The sequence below is a fragment of the Etheostoma cragini genome, chromosome 13 (assembly GCF_013103735.1).
Source record: "Etheostoma cragini isolate CJK2018 chromosome 13, CSU_Ecrag_1.0, whole genome shotgun sequence".
NCBI lineage: Eukaryota > Metazoa > Chordata > Actinopteri > Perciformes > Percidae > Etheostoma > Etheostoma cragini.
Genome location: NC_048419.1, coordinates 44,956 through 66,265, shown reverse-complemented (window position 1 = coordinate 66,265; position 21,310 = coordinate 44,956). Strand labels below are relative to the sequence as shown.

General features: G+C 40.1%; 2 protein-coding genes across 8 annotated transcripts in view; one reads left to right on the top strand and one right to left on the bottom strand.

The window, feature by feature from the left end:
• The window catches only part of map6a (microtubule-associated protein 6a), a 24,016-nt gene extending 22,145 nt beyond the window's left edge, over positions 1-1,871 (bottom strand). For 4 of the 7 annotated variants that reach the window (XM_034889705.1, XM_034889709.1, XM_034889710.1 and 1 more), the window contains exons 1-2: positions 1,623-1,871; positions 862-1,586 (exon numbers count right to left, since the gene is read on the bottom strand). In XM_034889705.1, coding sequence (XP_034745596.1) covers positions 862-1,571 — 710 coding nt within the window. In that variant the 5' untranslated portion in view covers positions 1,572-1,586; positions 1,623-1,871. The remainder of the gene's footprint in view (positions 1-861; positions 1,587-1,622) is intronic. The other 3 variants (XM_034889706.1, XM_034889707.1, XM_034889708.1) reach the window with 3 other exon arrangements.
• A 3,613-nt stretch (positions 1,872-5,484) lies between these two features.
• Positions 5,485-20,413, top strand: mogat2 (monoacylglycerol O-acyltransferase 2). The gene is made up of 7 exons (XM_034889713.1): positions 5,485-5,820; positions 6,929-7,107; positions 17,026-17,230; positions 17,370-17,541; positions 18,143-18,342; positions 19,049-19,250; positions 19,960-20,413. Exons 1-6 carry the CDS (start codon positions 5,727-5,729, stop codon positions 19,201-19,203), a joined length of 1,005 nt encoding a protein of 334 aa, XP_034745604.1. The 5' UTR covers positions 5,485-5,726; the 3' UTR covers positions 19,204-19,250; positions 19,960-20,413.
• The last annotated feature ends 897 nt before the right edge of the window (positions 20,414-21,310 follow it).

Genomic DNA, 21,310 nt, shown 5'->3' with positions numbered 1-21,310 from the left:
CCTGAAAGAACTGCATGCATACATTTATAAGTAATCATAATTAGATGAAATGGTGAAATGCCATGAGAAGGCAATATTTTTGCTTTGACACAGCCTGAGCCATCATAGGGTTACTATTTTCTGGCCTTATTTGGTATCAATGAGCGGGTTTGTGACGGTTTAATGCTTGCAATTTATGAGGGAAGTCACTACTTCTTCCTTGCTCGCAAGAAGTTTAGTTTGGGGACCGGGACCGTTGCTCATATCACGTTATATTTCATTTAATAAGGGATTGTGTAAAACTTATTAGAGGCAAAGGGGGTTCAGAAAAGGAGGGTTAGGTATTTTATTAAGTAGAAATACATATAAATGTAAATTAATAATGTGACAGTGACAGCTCTTGGTTTAAAGGTAAAGAATAGCGGGAGAATTACGGAGCATTAATTATATTATAATGCAAATTCCACTTCTTTTGTCCAATTTGGTGGCTACGTGAAAAGTTTTATTTCATAATCAAATTCAGAGTAAACTCACTTTAAATGATGTTTTCTTTTCTTTAGGGTGTCAATGATAACAATACATTTAAGTGTTATTCTCCTTTAACATACTGTTGGACTTTTTCTTTTAGTCCAAAGAAAATATTACTAATTTGGAAGAGGGCTTTTATTTATTTTTTAAGTAAAAAACTATGTTAGCCCTCTCCCCCTCCCCACCTAAATATTTGAACCTGTCAACGATGGTCTGGCAGGAACTGTAGGATTTCTACAGTTAGCCTATAATAATAACAATAATAATAATAATACTACTATTTTGACCCCTATGAGCCTCCCTATGAGCTTCCATATGGTCCCAATGTGGTGGGCAGTGTACGCCTATACTCACTTGTAGGAGCTGGCGCCTGTGATCTCCTCTTTGATCTGCCTGTTCACACTGTCCACCTCGGCCCTCCTTCTGCCCTCTCCTTCCACCTTCAGGACAACTTTCTTCTGCCCCTCCTGTTTACTGGCCGTCTTTCTCCTGCCCTGCCCCTGCAGGAGGTCTTTCTCCTGCACCTTGTCCGCAATAGCGCTCTTCTCCACCCCGCTGTCCGCATCCGCCAACTGTTTGGAGTGCCTGGACCGGTCCGTAGCCCGGTCATCGCCGGCGGAGGTGGGGGGTGGCTGTTTAGGTATCCAGGGGTGGTCGTGCCTTTTCGGGATGGGCCAGGGTTTGTAGTCTTTCTGGTACTGGGTCTTGCTGTTGAACGGTGTTTCCGGTTCGTGGTACTCGTTCTTGGGTTTACAACTCGGTTCAGGTCGCACTTTCCAGTGCTTAAAGTCCTCGCGCATCACAGAGCTGCACACGCGCTCTTCGGAAACACACCTTCGCGGGGCCCGTGCTGCTGTCGCGTTGCGGCTTCCTGCGCGAGATGGCTGTGTTTCTATGGCGACCCGGGCCTGGGGAGGGTGGAGCGCCGGCTGCAGCTGGATGTGCTGCATCTCAGAGGCGTCCGTGTACTTGGTGAAGACCAAAGGCACCGCAATGTCAGCCTTGTCCAGCTGGGTCCAGAAGCGGGCCATGCAGCACGCCCTGCTGATACAGGGCCACGCCATGGTAAAGAGCCCCTCCTACAATACAACTAGCTCCGGTACTGAGCGCCCCACTACAGTACAACTATCCCCGGTATTGAGCCGTGAAGAGCCCCACCACAGTACAACTATCCCCGGTACTGAGCCGTGAAGAGACCCACTACAGTAAAACTATCCCCGGTACTGAGCCGTGAAGAGCCCCACTACAGTAGCCTACAACTGGCCAAGGTACTGAGATGACAGAAACAAGATGTCCGTGTATCAGACAGCACGGATGGCTCCAACCCTGTCGGCGTTAGATTGCGTTCTTCTTCTTCTTATTCTAGATCAGGTTATTAAACAAGATGTCCGTGTGTCAGACAGCACGGAAGGCTCCAACCCTGTCGGCGTTACATTACGTTATTCATTAAATCCATTTTGCTTCTTCAACCGGGTACACAGATTTTAACGATTTTATAAAAACAACAAACGTAGCCTACTGCCGTTTGCACTGCTCCCCCCCCCGGCGTAATGCTACCACTCCACGGCAGGGCACTGCAACGAAAAACAGCCCCGCCCGCCTGCTCAGCATCCCGAGACACGGAGCTGGAGCCGCCGAGGAGTCAGAGAGATAATGAGAGGACTTCCGGCTTACCTGCAGTCTAAAAGCTGCAGTGATGCTCTTTTAAAATCGTGTCATTTAACTAAAACACGCACAAAATAAAACTAAGCATGTCGAAAAAGACGAATAGGCTTATTATATCATAGTCAAAATCTCTTCACGTCGCTTATCTGTAGCCAAAAACCCAGAGCTGCTGTTTTTTTTATTTTGAAATGTGAACATTAATTTCGATACAAGGCGGAGGAACACCGTAAACTTGACAATTTATATTTCCCTACACTGCGTATTGGTCTAAGACGGGCAGCGTGGTCCAGCCATCACTTTGATCTGTTTCTGTCACTGCTTTTATTATCGTTAACATTTAATAAAACCGGATGAGAAAATGAGTGGTCAGAAATGAAAAAAAAAACGTTTTGGCCTGACCTAAATACAAAGAAAGGAAAAATCTTCTAAGATTAAATATAAAATTCTTACTCTTTATTACTAAGACTCAAGAAGTACCGTTATACTATAAAAAAGAGAAAATATAAAGGAGGATAAGATTGCCGTTCACTGTTGGACTTGATTTCATCAATAATTAGCCTAATATTAAGTTTTTGTTTGAAGGAAACCATAAAGTAAGTAATCTAATTTAGCTTATTAAAGCAATACAAATGTCGACTCTGGTAACTGTAAGTTACTGAATCATACCAAATTGCCTTTGTGACTAAGACAATGCCGGCAGACAGTGCCAGCAAACAGCCTAGAACACATGAATAATTCCTCATTCCACACCATGGGGCCTGCTTCACGTTGGACTCAGACATCTGACAGAGAGGCACGTTATATAGATGGAAGTTTTTATAACGAAGGATGACAGCTCATTTTTAGAAGAAATAACCACTCTTTTGCTTTAAAGGAGAATTCCGTTCAAAGCTCTCTTGTTTGTAAATTTGGAGGTCTGTCAGTGGAGAGAGAAACTAACCAATCAGGTCTGTCAGTAGAGAGAAACTAACCAATCAGGTCTGTCAGTAGAGAGAGAAACTAACCAATCAGGTCTGTCAGTAGAGAGAGACTAACCAATCAGGTCTGTCAGTAGAGAGAGAAACTAACCAATCAGGTCTGTCAGTGGAGAGAGAAACTACCCAATCAGGTCTGTCAGTGGAGAGAGAAACTAACCAATCAGGTCTGTCAGTAAAGAGAGAGAGACTAACCAATCAGGTCTGTCAGTAGAGAGAGACTAACCAATCAGGTCTGTCAGTGGAGACAGAAACTAACCAATCAGGTCTGTCAGTAGAGAGAGAGAAACTAACCAATCAGGTCTGTCAGTAGAGAGAGACTGTGGATGGTCTCTAAACTCTCTAACTGCCTCTCAACACTGGAACTAAACACAGCTGAATTAATTCAACTTTCATGCCTTTCTTTCAATCAATCAATCAATCAAGTTTATTTGTATATCCCTTTACAATAGCCAAAAGGTACCCGCAGATACAATTAAAAGTGCTGTAGTGGTGCAGCGCTGCAGGAAATTAAAAGCCTTCCAGAAATGCATAGAAAGGAGCAGACAGAAGTGGGACACCTAAGATACAGTATTGCCCTAGTCAGAATTAAATGCTAATTTAAAAAAGTGGGTCTTAAGCTTAGTTTTAAAAAGGCTTAGGTCAGTAGTGGTGTGGATGTCAGGGGGTAGTTTGTTCCACAGACTGGGAGCAGCGACGGCAAAAAAACGATCGCCCCGCTGTTTAAGTCTTGACCTAGGGACTTATAACAGAAGCTGACCCGAGGAGCGCAAGGCTCTGCCACAATTGCAAAAAGTTAAAATCTCAGACAAGTAAGAGGGGGCCAAGCCATAAATGGCGTTAAAAACAAACAGCAGGAGTTTAAAATCAATTCTAAAACGGACTGGAAGCCAGTGGAGTGAAGATAAGCACAGGGGTAATGTGTTCACGTTGGGACGTGCTTGTTAAAAATCGGGAAAAGAGACGAGAAATTGATGACTGACTGAGGCCAACGTAAAGGGCATTGCAGTAGTCCAATCTTGAACTGATGAAAGCATGGATTGCCTTCTCAAGATCCTGCCGACTGAGAAAGGACTTGACTTTGGCCAAAAGACGGAGCTTAAAAAAGCTTGAGCTGACAACAGAGCTAATCTGTTTGTCAAATTTGAGCCCATTATCAAATGTTACCCCGAGATGTTTGATATGAGATTTAAAAAGGGGGGCCGGAGTGCCAGAGTTTGTGGTGAGAACATTTGACATAGATGGAGAACCAAACAAAATGCATTCAGTTTTGCTGTCGTTTAAGTGCAAAAAGTTCTGTGACAGCCACTGCTTTATATCTGTGATGCAGTCCATTAGCTTAGTAAGTGCAGCGTTTTCGTTTGGTTTCATGGGCAAATATATCTGCAAGTCGTCGGCATAAAATTGAAAAGACAGGTTTTGCTTTTTTATAATTGATCCCAGAGGTAGCATATACATTGAAAACAGAATGGGGCCGAGAATAGATCCCTGTGGCACCCCACAGGGATGCACATCTCCAGCAGTCAGATTCCCTGGGTTCACTCAGAAGGAATCACTTCACATGGGTACGCACTTGTAATGACCCTTTGAACATGTTTAGAGGCTAAAAACAGGTTTATAACTTGCCCTGTTTAAGCCTGTTGGGTGCTAACTCTAGCAGGAGGATAACACGGTGTAGACAGCACAGATTGGTTAGTTTTTCTCTACTGACAGATTACCACGTTTACAGACAACAGAGCTAAGTGTTGGAATCAACCGAAATTCTCCTTTAAGCCGTTATGTTTTCCTTTTATTGAACTGCATTTCCTTTTTTGTCCATATGTGCAGGTAAAACATTAACTGACTGAGTTTTCAAGATCAAAGTGTTAAAAATGTTCAAAGGGCTAAACTAAATGGAATGGCTGTCATACCTATTTTCCCTGGCAAATGTCTATCTAATGAAAGCTAATGAGGTCGGAGGATAGACATAAAGATAGACACTAAACAGAGAGAAAGAGAATATGAGTGTCTGTGTCGATTGGGGGTCTCAAGGCACAGGTGGCTCCTCCATTATCTCCTGTTTTTTTTCTTCATCAACCCCTTGGATAACCTCATGTTATACATTACATGGGCTTGGTTTGTATTTAACACAGCACTCATAATAACATTATGTGATAAGACAATGTTTTACCTCTGCAAAGGACCTTTGTCACTATCTGAACTCTGAGAGGCAGTTACATGATTGCTCAACCAGATAGTGCTGCCTTTACAATCATACATGGACCAATATGTTGAAAATCATCATGTCACGTCATGCTAAGGAAAAACAACTTATTAAAAAGGTCTTTGACAATCCCTTCTTTCACTGAGTGGTTTTTGTTCCTGTTTGAGTGCTCTCCTGTGTTTTAGCAAGTCCTTCCTGTGCAGGGTCAAAAGTCAGATGTAGATATGGATTAAGAAATCATACTATTTTGAGTTTCTGAGATAAGACTGTCACTAAGAGGTGATGGTGGAGAGGTGAGGAGGGCAGACTTTGGACCCACTTCACTTGCTCCTCTTTGCCACCGGCTGCAGTGCCTCGGTTTGTCTCTTGTTGAAAACATGAAGATTGATTTTGCCCCGTTGAAAATGCCCTTGCACAGGAGACTGCAGACGGCTGCGGTGGTGCAGTGGGTCTTCTCCTTCATTGGCCTGGGTGAGTGTGCATGTTTGTGTGTCCACAGGAAACATCTGGGAATGATACTGGTGGGATGGTACTGAAGTCTAGAGTTAGTTTCTTTACAGTAGGTGGTGTAACCTGTTGGTCATGCTGCTCGTGGGAAAGTATGAGTGAACATGAGAAGTAGAGAACAGTTGTCACAAGTGACATGAACTGTCGGACACACAGAAGAGGGAGCCAAGCAGGCCATGATCTGAGCTGAGTGTTTGTCAGTTTGCCCTCTTAATTGACCTCATGTCACATTGTAGATTTTTTCAAAACAACTGAGAATAGACAATAGTCATTCAGACTTGGCTATGGGTGTCTCAGCCAGGAGCATTAACAAACCAACAGGTATCAACCGACCAACGGAGGTTAAATAGCTGGGTTTTCCTACCATTCAGTCTGATTTGAAGAAGTCTCTCAGGTGAGAGACTAAACGTCTTTAAAGTCCCTTTGCCCTTGGTTTTATCCCCTTTCTATTTCATATGTTGGCATCCAAATGAATGTCTCCACGTGGATTTGTTTAGCCCTGAAAGACAGATGTTGTAACGCCTATCTACCACTTATGAATGTTTGCCACAGCCCCACAGCTGTGTCATGTTACAGCAGTTTTCATTTTTAAATAATTTGTAAACTGGTTGTTATTTAACATCATTAATTACATGAAAGTGAATACTATTTCTTTTCATACAAGACAAGGTGAGAAAATAAATCTCCTTTTTCAAGAGTGTCCTGGCCAAGATGACTTACAGAACACATAAAACAGATAACAAACTATGCCACAAAGTCAGATGAAAATTATAACACCACAGACCAGCTCTTCATATAGTCATGTAAAAGATTTAATCTAAAAAACAACTTAAATGGTGCCGAAAAAAAATACAGGACCTTGAAAACTTGATATTCACACATAAATATTATAAAGTACCCAAAACATCAGCAGCCTTGAGAGAGAGCAGTTAAATACTAAACAATGTCAACATCATACATTCTACCACAGCGAAGCTATCAGTAACCACCGAGTGTGTTTTGCCGGATCACAATGCACATGTATATACAGTAATGCACTGGTTAACAGCACTGTGTGCTCCTCGTTCCTCAGCACCCAGCTGCGTCTTCCTGTTCTTTTACCTGCTCTTCACTCGTTTCTGGCTGATCAGTGTGCTGTACTCCGTCTGGTGGTTCTTTGACTATGACACTCCTTCACGTGGAGGCCGCAGGGTGCCCTTCTTGTGTGGCCTCAAGATTTGGGAATACATGCGGGATTACTTCCCCGTCAAGGTGAGAGACAGCTTTTACACTCTAGGGCTTGTTTAAAGTAATGGATTCTCCAATTAAAATCGATTGTTGTTTGAGTGATGTAATATTGATTTATAAAATCCAGAAGTGGATCTTTTAATATGAGCCTTTTCACCATAAATGTGGTGAATTCATCCCCTCATTCTTAATAAGTAAACATTAACCTAATGCATTATTATATATAATCATAATAATAATGATGATAACAATAATAAACATTTAAGGGTTGATTCTTGCTTGTACAATTTACAGCATAAGTATTGTAACTGAAAGTTCCCTAACCTAATTGATATAAAGTAGAAAATGTAATCTAATCGGGACCTTGTGAATCGGAATCGAATGGATTTGGGAAGTTAAGGGCAATGCCAGTCCTATTTTGGACAGTTGTTGTATGAGACCTGCATTTTAATCACTACGTAAAGTGATTCGGCCTTTTAAACAGTCATTGCTTTAATTTTAGTTTTATGATGTTTTATTATTGCTTGTCACTTGTATTGTATTCTAGACTGTAGACTAACTCCCTATTAATCGTAGCACTTTGAGATTTCTTTTTGAAATGTAAAGGGTATTATAAATAAAATGTATTATTATTATTATTATTAAAGCTTACTGTATATGCCCATACCGGCCATTAAAGAGGAGGTCATCAGAACATCTCGATCAGCCAGTCCAGTTTATCTTATCTTTGATCTGCAGCTACAGTGGTCCTTATCTCTGTCCTTGGCAGCCAATGGACAGCTGATGGTTGAGGCCTCTGTGTTCTAGGGCCGTGTTGCTGTGTGTTTGACTAGTGTTACAGAGAGAAATTTCACTGTCAATACTAGACTCATATTAGAATCCTACAATACTATGCTAAAGGACAATAAGGATTAGTCAGCACATAGTTTGATGAGTAGATTGATACCATTCCAATATCTGTCTGTTGAATTCCATGCCAAGAGACACTTAATTTAGCAGGATGAATCAAAGCTAGTGTGAACAGCTAACCAGGCTCTGTCAAAGCAGTTTTAGTATTACGAGAGTTACGTGCTGAACTGAGTTTTGGCTGTGCAGTTAGGAAGTCACAGTTTTTTTGCAAAACACAACTTGTTTTTCCACTGGGATTTTTTTTACAAATTAAACAAGGTGTAGCCTGCTGAGTGATTAGCAAGCTTTTGGATATGCTTTGGACGGAGCCAGGTTTCTGGTCTACTACTGTTTCCAGTCTTCATGATAAGCTAAGGTAGCATCTCCTTGCTCCAGCTTCAGATTTAACAGGCACACATAAGAGTGGAACTGATATATCTTGATCTCATCCATTTCCCAAATGAACAATTGCTTAAATCTTGTGGCAAAATGATGCTCTTCTAGTGATATATTTTTTCACAGATTTACTAGCCCATGCAAACCAGAAATATCATTTCATCATTAAAATGTCAGTGTACAAGGGCATTGATCCACCACACAGCCTCGGGAAAGAAATCCTCTAAATCATGTGAACATGAAATGTCTGTCATAGGCAGGTTACTACTGGTTACACAGACAAACACCATCCCCTGGACTAGGGTAGATACAGATAACTGATCAGATCAGTGCTGAACAGATTTCTGCAAAACTTTCTGACTTTGTTTGCCTGGAGAGACAAGCTGGCATGTTTACTTCAGTTTCAGATAAGTGGTCATAATTATTATTATGATATATGTATACATTTCCAACTGGCCCTGGGTGTTCGGTGTTCTCTTCTCTCTCGCAGTCCACTGTGTCCCTCTTGTGGTCATACACAAGTAATGCACACGAAGAATGATTTGATGTACATTTCATTACTAGCATTTGATCAGAGATTTTCAGCAGGGGGTCTGGGGGCCCTAGGGGGGCCCTAGGGGGTCCTCAGAGTTACGGCAGAGGCGCCACCAAATTGTTGTCCACAGTTCATCCTAAGGATTCACTGTGCCTTTTAACATTAAAACACAATTTATAAAATCATGCCAACAAATATTTTAATAGCTTAGTATTGTATGAACTAAAAAGGTGTGTGTAAAATGGTTTTAGGCTGCCCACACATTATTGTAGGCCCAGTTTAATATGCAACTTCATTTTATACACAATATGTAGTGGGGGTGTGGGTCCCCTGCTCCGTCTCTCTTTTGAGGGGTCCTTGGCTTAACAAACATTGACATTGGAATCCAAACGGTATTGGATGTTGGGTGAGTCATCTGTAGAATTCACCGAGAACAGAACCCCTGTTGACAATATCCGCCACATTACATGGGTTGCCATCTTGCCTCGAGGCACCACTTACACTTTGGACTGTGTTGATAAGACACAGTGCAACAAAAATACCACAAGCTCAACAAGCTTTTATTATTGGGAACAGGCAAAGTGAGTTTTATAATTTGATTTTAAAAGGTTGCCTTTGAGGTCAAAATCTGAAAAGCAACTTACTCTACGAGCTATTCAAACTTACAGTATTTGTATCTCCAAGTATTAAGTGGGTCATGGTCTGTTTGCATTTACAGCCATAAATGATAGCACAGTGATCCTTATTAATCCATCATTCAACTATTTGAAGTAATCATATCCTTTGTGTCTATGTCATTTTTCAGCACAGAGAACAAACTCTTCTAAGATTAGAAGAGACCATTTAAAAATACAGATGATATACAAATAGAATAGTTTTTGAATACAGAAATGTTAATACTACTATTATATAACCTTTATTTACTCAGTAAGGGCCGTTGTGTAATCCTACTATTACTTCTAGTACGACGCCTGTACATTATTTATATACAGTATATTTGGGTGAATGGCTATAAAGTAGAGCTGGGCAATATATGATATTTATATCTTGATATGAGACTAGACATTGTCAACATAGGTGGTGTCTTTTCCAGGTTTTAAAGGCTGCGTTACAGTAAAGTGATGTCATTTTCTTAACTTACCAGACTGTACCCACTTAGTCATTTTATTCACATTACTGTTGATTACTTATCAAAAATCTCATTGTGTAAATATTTTGTGAAAGCACCAATAGTCAACACTACAGTACTGTTGCGGTGTTAGTATTGAGGTATTTGGTCAAAAATATTGAGTTATATGATTTTTTATATATCACCCCGCCCTACTACTACTATATAGCTAACTATGACATATTGATTGGGGAAAAAGATATATGCAATTAAAAACAAAACTGAACATGATAATAAATGCCAATATATGGTATGATAAGGCAGTTCCAGCAGTAAGCACCATATCATAAGAAAATTCAAAAGAAGACCGGTACAGAAGTGATACTATTAAGATAACAGGAACAATAAATTGAGGGAAATTCTTAATACGTCTTAAATACAAAAAACCCCGAAACAAACCTTTTAAAAAGTATTAAAGAGATCATAAAGACATCAAAATGTTAGACCGTAAAATATAGTAGGTATAACTGATAATAGCATGCACTGCAAATGGCAAAAAAGAATAATCAACAGCTTTCAGACACCATTTCATTAAGAATCAAGAATTGTAAGCTTCTTGAGGAACTTCTGTATTTAATACAGAACTTCTGTACTTCTGTATTCTAATTGTATTAGATGGGTGTTCCAGATATTGTGTCCACCCCTGTATTTCAGAGTTAAACTCAGGCACTGAAGCAGACCCATGATGTCCAAAGAGGGCAATCAGTATTTTATGTGAATTTTTTATTAAGGTGAGAAGATTCAGAGTCATTTTTGCCTCTTTTTTTTTTACATAGAATAGAGGGGGATGACAAGCCGATACAAATCCCTGTTTACATGGTTTATAAGGCTGTCAATAAAGATACTTATTAGGGTGTGTATTCTATAGCAACTAAGGTCTGTACTTTTTTTTTTTTTGTTGTTGAAAAAAACAAAAGGGGACAATACATATTAATGAACATTTTCACAAATGTAAATATGCCAGATTGTAGCCTTAGGCTAATTTCCATCTGCAGACCCCCTGGTAGGTTGATGGTACACAAAAAATAATAAATGCATACAAATACACTATACACAGGCTATATGCAGAGAAACAAGGACAAGAACAGTGATCACATCATGTCAGAACAGACAGTGACAAGAAAAATGGAGAACAAAGGACATATAGAAAAAAAAAAAAACATTGACTATATTACACAAACCACAATTTCGCACATGCCCTGTCTAAACTGATATTGCACTGACCCATATAACACCACCCTATATTGCACTGACCCACATTTTTAATAATGCAGTAACTCTGTTTTATGTCTGATGATGTCTGAAAATTCACTCAAAATACTTGGAGTTAGTTATTGTTTCATTACAGAACTTGTAAAAATGATCACTCCCCGGCTACTTTACTGGGGATAGTAACATATTTTACATTTCTGTCTGTGTCTTGGAGCTCTTTTAAGACCGTGGTGTTCAGAATGTGATAGAATCATGGCCAGGTTGGATCAGGGGTGGAGCGGGCGCACATGTACTGAGAGGTTTATGCCTCGACGCAGAGGTCCAGATCCGACCTGTGAAGATTTCCTTCATGTCTCCCGCCCCCTCTCTTCCCTTTCTCACCTAACTGTCCCGTCTGCTATTAAAAGGTGTAGCTGTTATCTCTGCTAACAGAAAATGCATGGTTTACTCTCCAACACAAGGGGGAACACGTTACAATTTACCCCATAGTCTGGGATAGTTGAAATGTGACGTTAAGCAATTAGGATTATAACAAAAACTTGATATTGAAACTTTCATTCAACATTGAAATTACCTTTTAATAATGATACTTGTGTGTGTTTGGGTTGAGAGGCCCGCCTCTGCCCTTCTTCTTTTCCAAGATTGGCATTACTACATTTTTTGCTTGGTGTAGGATGTAACATTTTGTAACTCATACACTTGTTACAACTATCCCAGACTGTTGTTGCCATGAACTAGCTCAATTGACAGCTAAAAACCATTATCAAAGATATCCATAAAGACACACAATAAACAAGATTTTAGATTTTATTATCACAAAAATAAATGAGGTTAAACAAAAACAGGGGGCTGATTCTCCACACATGTGTAAAGGGCTAAACAGAGCATGTTTAGAATGACTAAGGTAATTGCAAACTTCCTGATTGGAGTAAAGTAAACGTGTTACAACTGACCCATGTTACTATCCCCGTTCTCCCCTATATCAGACTAAATATTACTTTTTCAATGTACTTTTTTAGTACTTTCCATGACTGAGAACTGCAAAAATTCTCTGGTTTGGCTGGAACTAATGTATCCAGTTCAAAGTGAGTCCTCTCCAGTATTCTATCATCTGACTTTATGCCACTTTAACTCTAAAACAAGGAGTCAGTGTCAGGGGAAAGAGAAGCACTGTCCTTTGCAGAGCCGGATTCGTTTCATTGGTGTGTCTTTACCCACCGTTTCTAACAACACCATCATCAGCTCAGACTACAAGCTCACCAGCTGATGTCCATGCGCCAGAGAATGACACATTTAGACAGCATGCCTTCATAATTCATAACTTGAGGACTAACATAGCATATGTGTCTGGCAAGTCATCAGCTTTTTAATTTATCTAACTGCTTTTTTGCAAGAATACTTTCCGAAATGTCGAAAACACATGTTTTTTTTTTTTTTTTTCAAAGCATAGCGTTTCAGGTCTAGTTTTTCTGTCACTTCTCATGTGTGATTTAAAAAAAAAACTTAAACAAATGTCAATTTTGTTGCGATACAGTGTATGAAGGCAGTGCCGCTATATATTACTATAATAATTGTTTTACTTCTTTTTGTTCCTTGTTTTTTTCAATCTGTAGTACCATTTGTCTGGAATTCATTTTTTTTATTTTCTATATTGATATTCATTTGTAAATTGGTGACAAGCATGTAAAGCTGTCTTGAATTAGAATTTAAGCTGGGTTCATTTTACAAGCCTTCAGGGTTATTATTTTATTCCACCTGTGCATTATGTTATTGCATGTTTCTTTTTTATATTCTATTTTCTATTGCACAATTAAAAAGACAAGAAAAGATCTAGATCCAAATCTAGACCAAAACTATCTATATTTGCCTATTCTTTGCCTGACTAAAACCAAAGTCCTTTAGCAGGGATTATAACAATACCAATAATGTCGTGGTGACAAATATTGTTAGGGGGAGTGCTCTGTGTTTGGTCACTAGTGGACAGTCCTTGTTTGTAAATAGCAGTGTGCGGCCCTCATTAGAGGAACTCCAGCTGATGATTAACTCAGCGATCAAGAGGCCACCATGCGCATGTACCCACAATACAAACACAAAAAGACACAGCAGCTTTATGAAGGTCCAATATTTTGACTTGCCTCTGCACTACAAACCTGTTTAGTTTCATTTAACCTTCATTTCTCTACAAAGACAAATACAGAAACACAACACAGAAAGTTCAATTATAAGAAATATAGAAAGACAAACAGAATTGGTAAATGATTTGATAAATCAATTAGGAAAATAGGGACGCAAAAGAAAAGAAAATGAAGTGAAGCAGTTACAAGTTTGCAGGTTTAGAACCAGATTTCTGAATTGCCCAAGAGGCACAGGTGAGTTGATTTTAAGAAAGTGCTGTCCTTTGTTCCAGGAGTAGAGGGAACTGAAACTAAAATCAATTTTTCTAAGTTCAGAGCAAGCTCGTGGAACATAAACTAAAAGCCAAGCAGCAGAGGGAGGGTATTATTGTCCCTCTGAGTAACAGAAAGGTTCTGGAAGGTACCAAGGCAGTTTTCCGATCAGAGCCTCATGGATAAGGAGATACCAGTGAGTATGATGTCTTTCTTGTAAAGAAGATCCCCCAATACTTTCATATGAAATACGTTGACATGTTTCAAGGCTGTGGCCGGTTATTAATCTCAAGGCGGAGTGATAGACTGAGTCCAGAGATTTAAAAGTTGAAGTTGACTAAGAGTTGATCAATCTCACACACATATACCAACAGTGAGGAGGGCAACCCTTTTGTTTTTTTTGTTTTTTTACAAGCGAGCACAATTCTCACTGCAAAACAACCAACAGCACACAAACTTTGTTGCCTATCGCTATCTCCATATCCACTCTGGACTAGTGGAGGCACACAAACAACGCTCCACAGGTGAGATGTCTTATCTTTTCCAGTTGGTGATCAAAAACCATAATTTCACTAATCACACACCTGCCAACTCGAAATATCCTCTGTGTTAAGTGTAAACATTTAAGCATCTCTTTGGACCACCTACCCAGGGACGAACAAAAGAGAGTACTTTTTGAGGGTATATACTGTACATTGAAGTCAACAACAGCAGAGTTTATTTAAACTTTTTGATAGACAGACTGGGACTTATTCAAACACCTGGAGCTGGAAAAATCCTTAGGAACAGTACTGGATTACATCAAGTTCTGCATTGAAAATGTGACTGTGAACAAAATCATTTGGGTCTTCTCTAACAAGAAGCCCTGGACGACCAGCAATGTTTTCTCTGGGCCCCTGCCAAATCTAACCAATGATGACATGTGCGTGTCATAATTTCGCCGCTGGCTATCTTGGTGGTGTCCAGATAATGATGTTAGCTTTGTAGATCACTGGCAGTCTTTCCAGGGTAGACTTGGTCTGATTTGGAGAGCTCTTATTTCTAGAAATCTGGACAAGTTTCTCAGTGGACCTTATCCTTGACAATCCAGAGTTGGGACCAAGAGGCAGAGTCGCAGTCTAACACACTTCTCTGCCCTTTTATTTCAGCAGTAACACCCCCAAAACTATACAGAGTCGCAGTCTAACACACTTCTCTGCTCCTCCATTCCAGGAGTTACCTAGTAAAAACCCAATAGTTACGGTGTCTGCCACCTGACCATCGGAATTATTTAAATCAAAGGTAAACAAAAAAGAAGCTGTGCATGAAAACCTTATAACAATTAAAACCGCAAGTGAAATAGTGCAAAAGAATAGGAGAATTAAATGTGGACTCTTAAACATCAGGTCTCTCTCTTCTAAAGGGTTACTAGTAATTGAATTAATATCAGATTGTAATATTGATTTATTTTGTCTTACTGAAACCTGGCTGGGTGATGGAGAATGTGTTTGTCTAAATGAATCCACCCCCTCAGTCATATTAATACTCACATTCCTCGAGGCACAGTCCGAGGAGGTGGAGTTGCAGCCATCTGGGATTCTAGTCTATTTATCAGCTCTAAACCTAAACTGAATTCTAACTAATTGAAACTCATTCTTAGTCTTTCATACCCAAGTTGGAAATCACTGCAACCAGTTCTATTTGTTATAGTGTACCGAGCAACTGGTCCAGACTCTGAACCAGTTATATTTGTTAAAGTGTACCGAGCACCTGGTCCATACTCTGAACCAGTTCTATTTCTTGTAGTTTACCGAGCACTTGGTCCATACTCTGAATTCTTATCTGAATTTGCAGAGTTTTTGTCAAATTTAGTCCTTAAAAAAGGCAAAGTTCTTATTGTATGGGATTTTAATATTCATGTGGACGATGAGAATGACAGCCTTAGACTGCGTTTATCTCTCTTTTAGATTCTATTGGCTTCTTTATAAGTGTTCATAAACCGACTGTCTTAACCACACCCTCGATCTTGTTCTGGTCTGTGGTGTTGAAATTGAACATTTAATAGTGTTCCCACAGAATCCCTTTCTATCTGACCACTGTTTGATAACTTTTGAGTTTATACTGCTGAACTACACGCCATTAGGCAAAACCTTCTATACAAGATGTATATCTGATAGTGCTGGAGCTAAATTTAAGGATGTGATTCCGTTAGCATTTAATTCATTACCAAGTCCCAAAGTAACGGAGGACTCCTAGGCTAATATCATTCCCTCCCAAATCGATCATTTTGTTGATAGTGCAGCAGGCTCGCTGCGAATGACACTTGACTCTGTTGCCCCTCTAAAAAAGAAGATAATAAAACCAAGACGGTTAGCTCCATGGTACAACACTGAAACTGAAACAAATTAAAGCAAATATCGCGGAAACTTCAGAAGATTTTGCGTTCCACCAAACTGTATTATTCTCGTTTAATTTGGCAAGATCGTCTTAAGACGTATAGGAAGGCCCTCCGTAATGCCAGAGCAGCGTACTACTCGTCATTAATAGAGGAAAATAGGAACAACCCCAGGTTTCTTTTCAGCACTGTAGCCAGGCTGACGGAAGGTCACAGCTCTACTGAGCCAAGTATTCCCAGAGCTCTTAGTAGTAACGACTTTATGAGATTCTTCTATGATAAAATTATAACTATTAGAAGCAAAATTCACCAAGACCTGCCTTTAACTGGCACTGACTTATCTCTAAACTCAGGAACCTTAGAAACAGCTGTAAAACCAGATACATGTTTAGACTGCTTTGCTTCACTTGTCAGTCAGGTACAACTGTATCACAGTCTAGAACGATGTATCACAGTCTAAAACGATGTATCACAGTCTATTGCGTACTGTATCACAGTCTGGTACGACTGTGTCACAGTCTGGTACGTACTGCATCCCAGTCTGGTACGTACTGCGTCACAGTGTGGTACGTACTGCGTCACAGTGTGGTATGTACCGCATCACAGTCTGGTACGTGGAAATTTGATTAAAAAAACCCAATTCCACCTAAATACAGTACTTGAGTACATGTAATGAGTTACTTTCCAAAACTGAAAGTGTTGTGGGGTAAGTGCATCTTACAGCAGAATGGTTGCCAAATCTTTTCAGACAGTGTGCAAACAGTCAGGAGGGATGCGTGAGGGTTCAGAGTGTGAGTGTTGACACTGGGATATGCAGCCAGCTGGGCCATCATAATGCAACCCTGTCAGCCATGACAGGAAGAATCAGGGGATCTGAAGTAAAATATTCTACATGATGATTATAGATCAATTTTCAGACACAGCAGAGGACAGACATTACTGCTTTCATTTTCACAAGATTCTTTTTTTCTTCTTTGCCCAGTTGGTAAAGACAGCTGACCTGGATCCCAGTCACAACTACATCCTGGGCTTCCATCCCCATGGCGTGCTGGTGGCAGGTGCCTTTACCAACTTCTGCATCTATGCTACAGGCTTCAGAGAGCTGTTTCCTGGGCTCACCAGCTACATGCTCATGCTGCCCCTTTGGTTCAGATTCCCATTCTTTAGAGACTACGTGATGTGTGCAGGTGAGGCCCAGAGCATTTTGAGCCATCCTTCATCAGATTGCTCTTTATACTTAATTATGCCAGTAAAATTACACCGTATTTAGTAGACAAACACAGGACTTATTTTGATAACTTTTTCTTTTCTGTTATAACACCGCAGGACTTATTCCTTCGCACAAAGAGAGCGCCAGCTATCTTCTACGCAAAAGAGGCGGCAACGCTGTTGTAATAGCAGTTGGTGGGGCACCCGAGGCCCTTGATGCTCACCCTGGGACCTACAATGTACTATTGGCTAATAAGAAAGGCTTCATCAAAATGGCAATGGAGCATGGGTAAGAGCAGAGAGGCCTGGGGGAATGAGGAAGGTTTTCTGTTAAATACAGCTAATTCTCCGTTCATTTAGCTTTCTTGCAGCTTCAGCTTGACCTCTTGAAAAAAATCATAAAAAGAGGCATAGTCAAGCCCCTCCCATGGAATTTCCCGGGCAAGCACACGCACGGTAAAGGGAAAATACACAGCGGCACGGTGGCTCAGTGGTGTGTACTGCTGTGTCACACCAAGTAGGCACTGATGAGTATCAGGAGTTTGCATGTTCTCCCCCCGTTTGTGTGGGTTACCACAAGGTTCTCCGGTTTCCTCCCACCATAAAGACATGCATGCTGGGTAACTCCTGCCATTGCCCTTGCACTGGTGCAAGTAGAGTTGGTCCCTGGGCGCTGCCGCATTATGGCTGTCCACTGCTCCTAATCAGTTAGGATGGATGCCTTGGTATACATTGCTCCTATGTGAAAATGTACTTGCAAACAAACAAAAATACTAAATTAAAAACATGAAAATATGAATTCAGATATAAAAGAAAACACAAGTATTTTAAATACTGGACAATATTAGCTAATGAATTAAACAACTTTTTCATTAAAATCTTTTTTTTAGTGCTCATTTAGTGCCAGTCTTCTCATTTGGAGAAAATGAAGTGTTTGATCAAGTGAATAACCAAAGAGGAACCTGGCTTCGATGGATACAGGAGCAGCTGCAAAGGATCATGGGCATTTCCTTGCCTCTTTTCCATGGACGTGGCATCTTCCAGTACTCCTTTGGTCTCATACCCTACAGAAGACCCATTAGTACAGTTGGTGAGTAGGCTTTTCTCACCTATCAGGACATGGGTGGATTAATGAACAGGCCTACTGGGGCCGCATAGTCAAAGGGTTTACCCATTCAAATTATTAACAGAGCTCCAAAAGTCCTACTGAAAAACTGAATAGATAGCCTAAACATTCACTTCAAAGATGTCACAAGAAAAAAGATGATACACTTAAAGTGTGTCCCCTTTGCAATTATATGTGACTTTAGAGAGGCTGAGTACTCTTAATGAAATATAGGCCCTTCAACTCTAGGTAGAAATCCCAAAAGCAAATTTAAAACAACAGCATTTAAAGCTCTGTCTGAAGGGCTTTCGCTAAATTCATCTGTAGCTCAACATACATACACACATATAACTTCAAAAGCTTATTACTCTTGGGTTGCACAGTTTTTGCAACAGGTTACAGAATGCAGTTAGCTTCTCTCTGCACTGATTGCTTTGGAGTCAGTGCAATTGGGTCAACTACTGCAAACATCACCTGCAGTATGGTAAATAGGCTAAAGGATGCATTGCATTAGACTTTGTCTGGCTGAACCCAACCAGCAATTGATTATGGCAGAAGCATCTAATGTTGTTAAGTGACTAGACAGATCCAACTGGTTGGCATCCATTTTTAATCAGACAGCCGGACAATATTGCAAAATGTAAAGTGCACTGACTGTGAGTGTGTTGTACTGCTTGTCATCTCCCTGCAGTTGGAAGACCAATTAGGGTGGAGAGGAAGGAGAAGCCAACAGTCGAGGAACTTGATGCCCTCCACCAGCTGTACATGGATGAACTCAGCAATCTGTTTGACGAGCACAAAGGCAACTACGGAGTAGACAAGGACACACACTTGAACTTTGTCTAAACTGGACTGATGTTGGAGTGGATTTGAATGCATATTTATTTGTTAAAGTGCTCATATTATGCTTTTTGGATTTTTTCCCTTTACTTTGTTATGTATCTTTTTTGTGCATGTTATAGGTTTACAAAGTGGAAAAGCCCAAAGTCCCCCCCAAAAAGGAGCTTACGATCACCAACAGAAAACATTGTTCACAAAGTGCTCCAAACAGCTCTACTTCAGTCCATCCTTTACTTCCATGACAAACGTGCCTCACTTGGTAACAGACATTATAATGCTCGCCTAGCTGCTAGCGTGGCACGCCATCATACTCTACTTCTGACTTGCTAGTCCTTACCTAGATACTGTCAGGGCCCTTATACTTTGCTTCTGACTGGCTAGTTGTCCTTACCTAGGTACTGTCAGGGCCTCATACTCTGCTTCTGACTGGCTAGTTGTCCTTACCTAGGTACTGTCAGGGCACGCCCTCATTCTCTGCTTCTGACTGGCTAGTAGTCCTTACCTAGGTACTGTCAGGACCCTCATACTTTGATTCTGGCTGGCTACTAGTCCTTACCTAGATACTGCACATGTGCAACTCCCAACAAAGATGAAACAGAAGTGAGATTTCTCACTCAGAAGCTAAAACAGAGAGCTTAATATACAGGGTGAAAAGAGGAGCTGCAGCAATGTGCAGTACAACAAAAATATGTAAACCTATTGTGATATAACCTCTAAATACAATTATGAAAACGAAAATGTGCATAATATGAGCACTTTAAGCTCTTTTGCTGCTGGAATTTGATTAGCTCTGTTAACATGACTTTACTCTCAACTGGCCTGTTAATTAAAGATAAATAACTGTTGTTGGTTCTGCAACAAGACACACCGTTGTATCCGTTCATACACGGTTCAACGACCCTATTAGATATTAGATAGCAACCAGAATAGAAAAGCTTACGTATCCCTTACTGAGAGCTTGCTGTTCATTCAGACTCCTGTCACTTTTCAGGGCTGTGTGGGAAATGGTTCAGAGGGAACACTAATGACACAAGTTTTCCACCATCTCCCAGTGGAAGTATCTGTCTGGAATTTTGATTTTGTGCAAGACACTTTCTTAAACCGAGTCAGTTTGGGTGAATTTGGGTTGCAACAACAGTTGTGACATTTGTCACAAAAATCTATTTTTAGGATTTGGTGTCTATCCAAATGGTTTAAACTATATAAAAAATATCTTTTATACACCACTCAACTGAATCTTCTTTCTTTTATTTCTATAACATGCCTTCCATCATTAAAAGAATGGTTTCCCATTTGAGTGGAAGTAACTAAGTACATTCACTCAAGTACTGTACTTTTTTTGAGATACTTGTACCTAACTTGAGTATTTCTTTTTTTATTGCATTACATATGTATTACACCTACACTCAGTTACTTTTCAGATTAATATCTGGGATTTATCTTGTGACTCTTTGGAGAACCACAGGCCCTTGGTGAAGGGAACCACTGGACTACTTATTCAAACTAATTGTTGGAGTAAAGTGCTGCTAGCTTAGTATCAATCTCATATCTGTAATCAGTAGGAAGCAAGAGACTATGAGCTTTGCATTAAGACTGAAAACGGGGAATTAAGTAGCCTGCAGAGGTTCTGGATAGTCACTGCTACTGCATTGAAGTAATAACCGGGGGGGGGGGGGGGACAACCAGACCCTTCCCGTTACGATATCATGATTAAACCATAATACGATATTTCTGTGATTTTAAACATATTGCAATATTCTGCGATATATTATCCAACTTCTAATTTTTCCCAACTTCAAATGATGTCCCCAAAAGGAAACTTTGTCAAGATCTTTTTTATCTAAAAAGAAACATTTCTCAGATTGTTCATCTCAATTCAATTGTATTAATGCAAAATGGGATACGCTGACCAACACATATATAATAAAAGATCCATACTTGGTGTCTGTTTATCAATAAAGTATTACCAAAATAATGCAATACTATGCTGTATCGATTTCGCCCCACCCCTAATAACTTACTAACGCATGAACTTCAGAAGTGCTGGTAAGCAGAAGCAGGCTAGCAGTTTTCTGTTTTTTCAAGTTTTTTAATCTACAAATAGAGAGAAGAA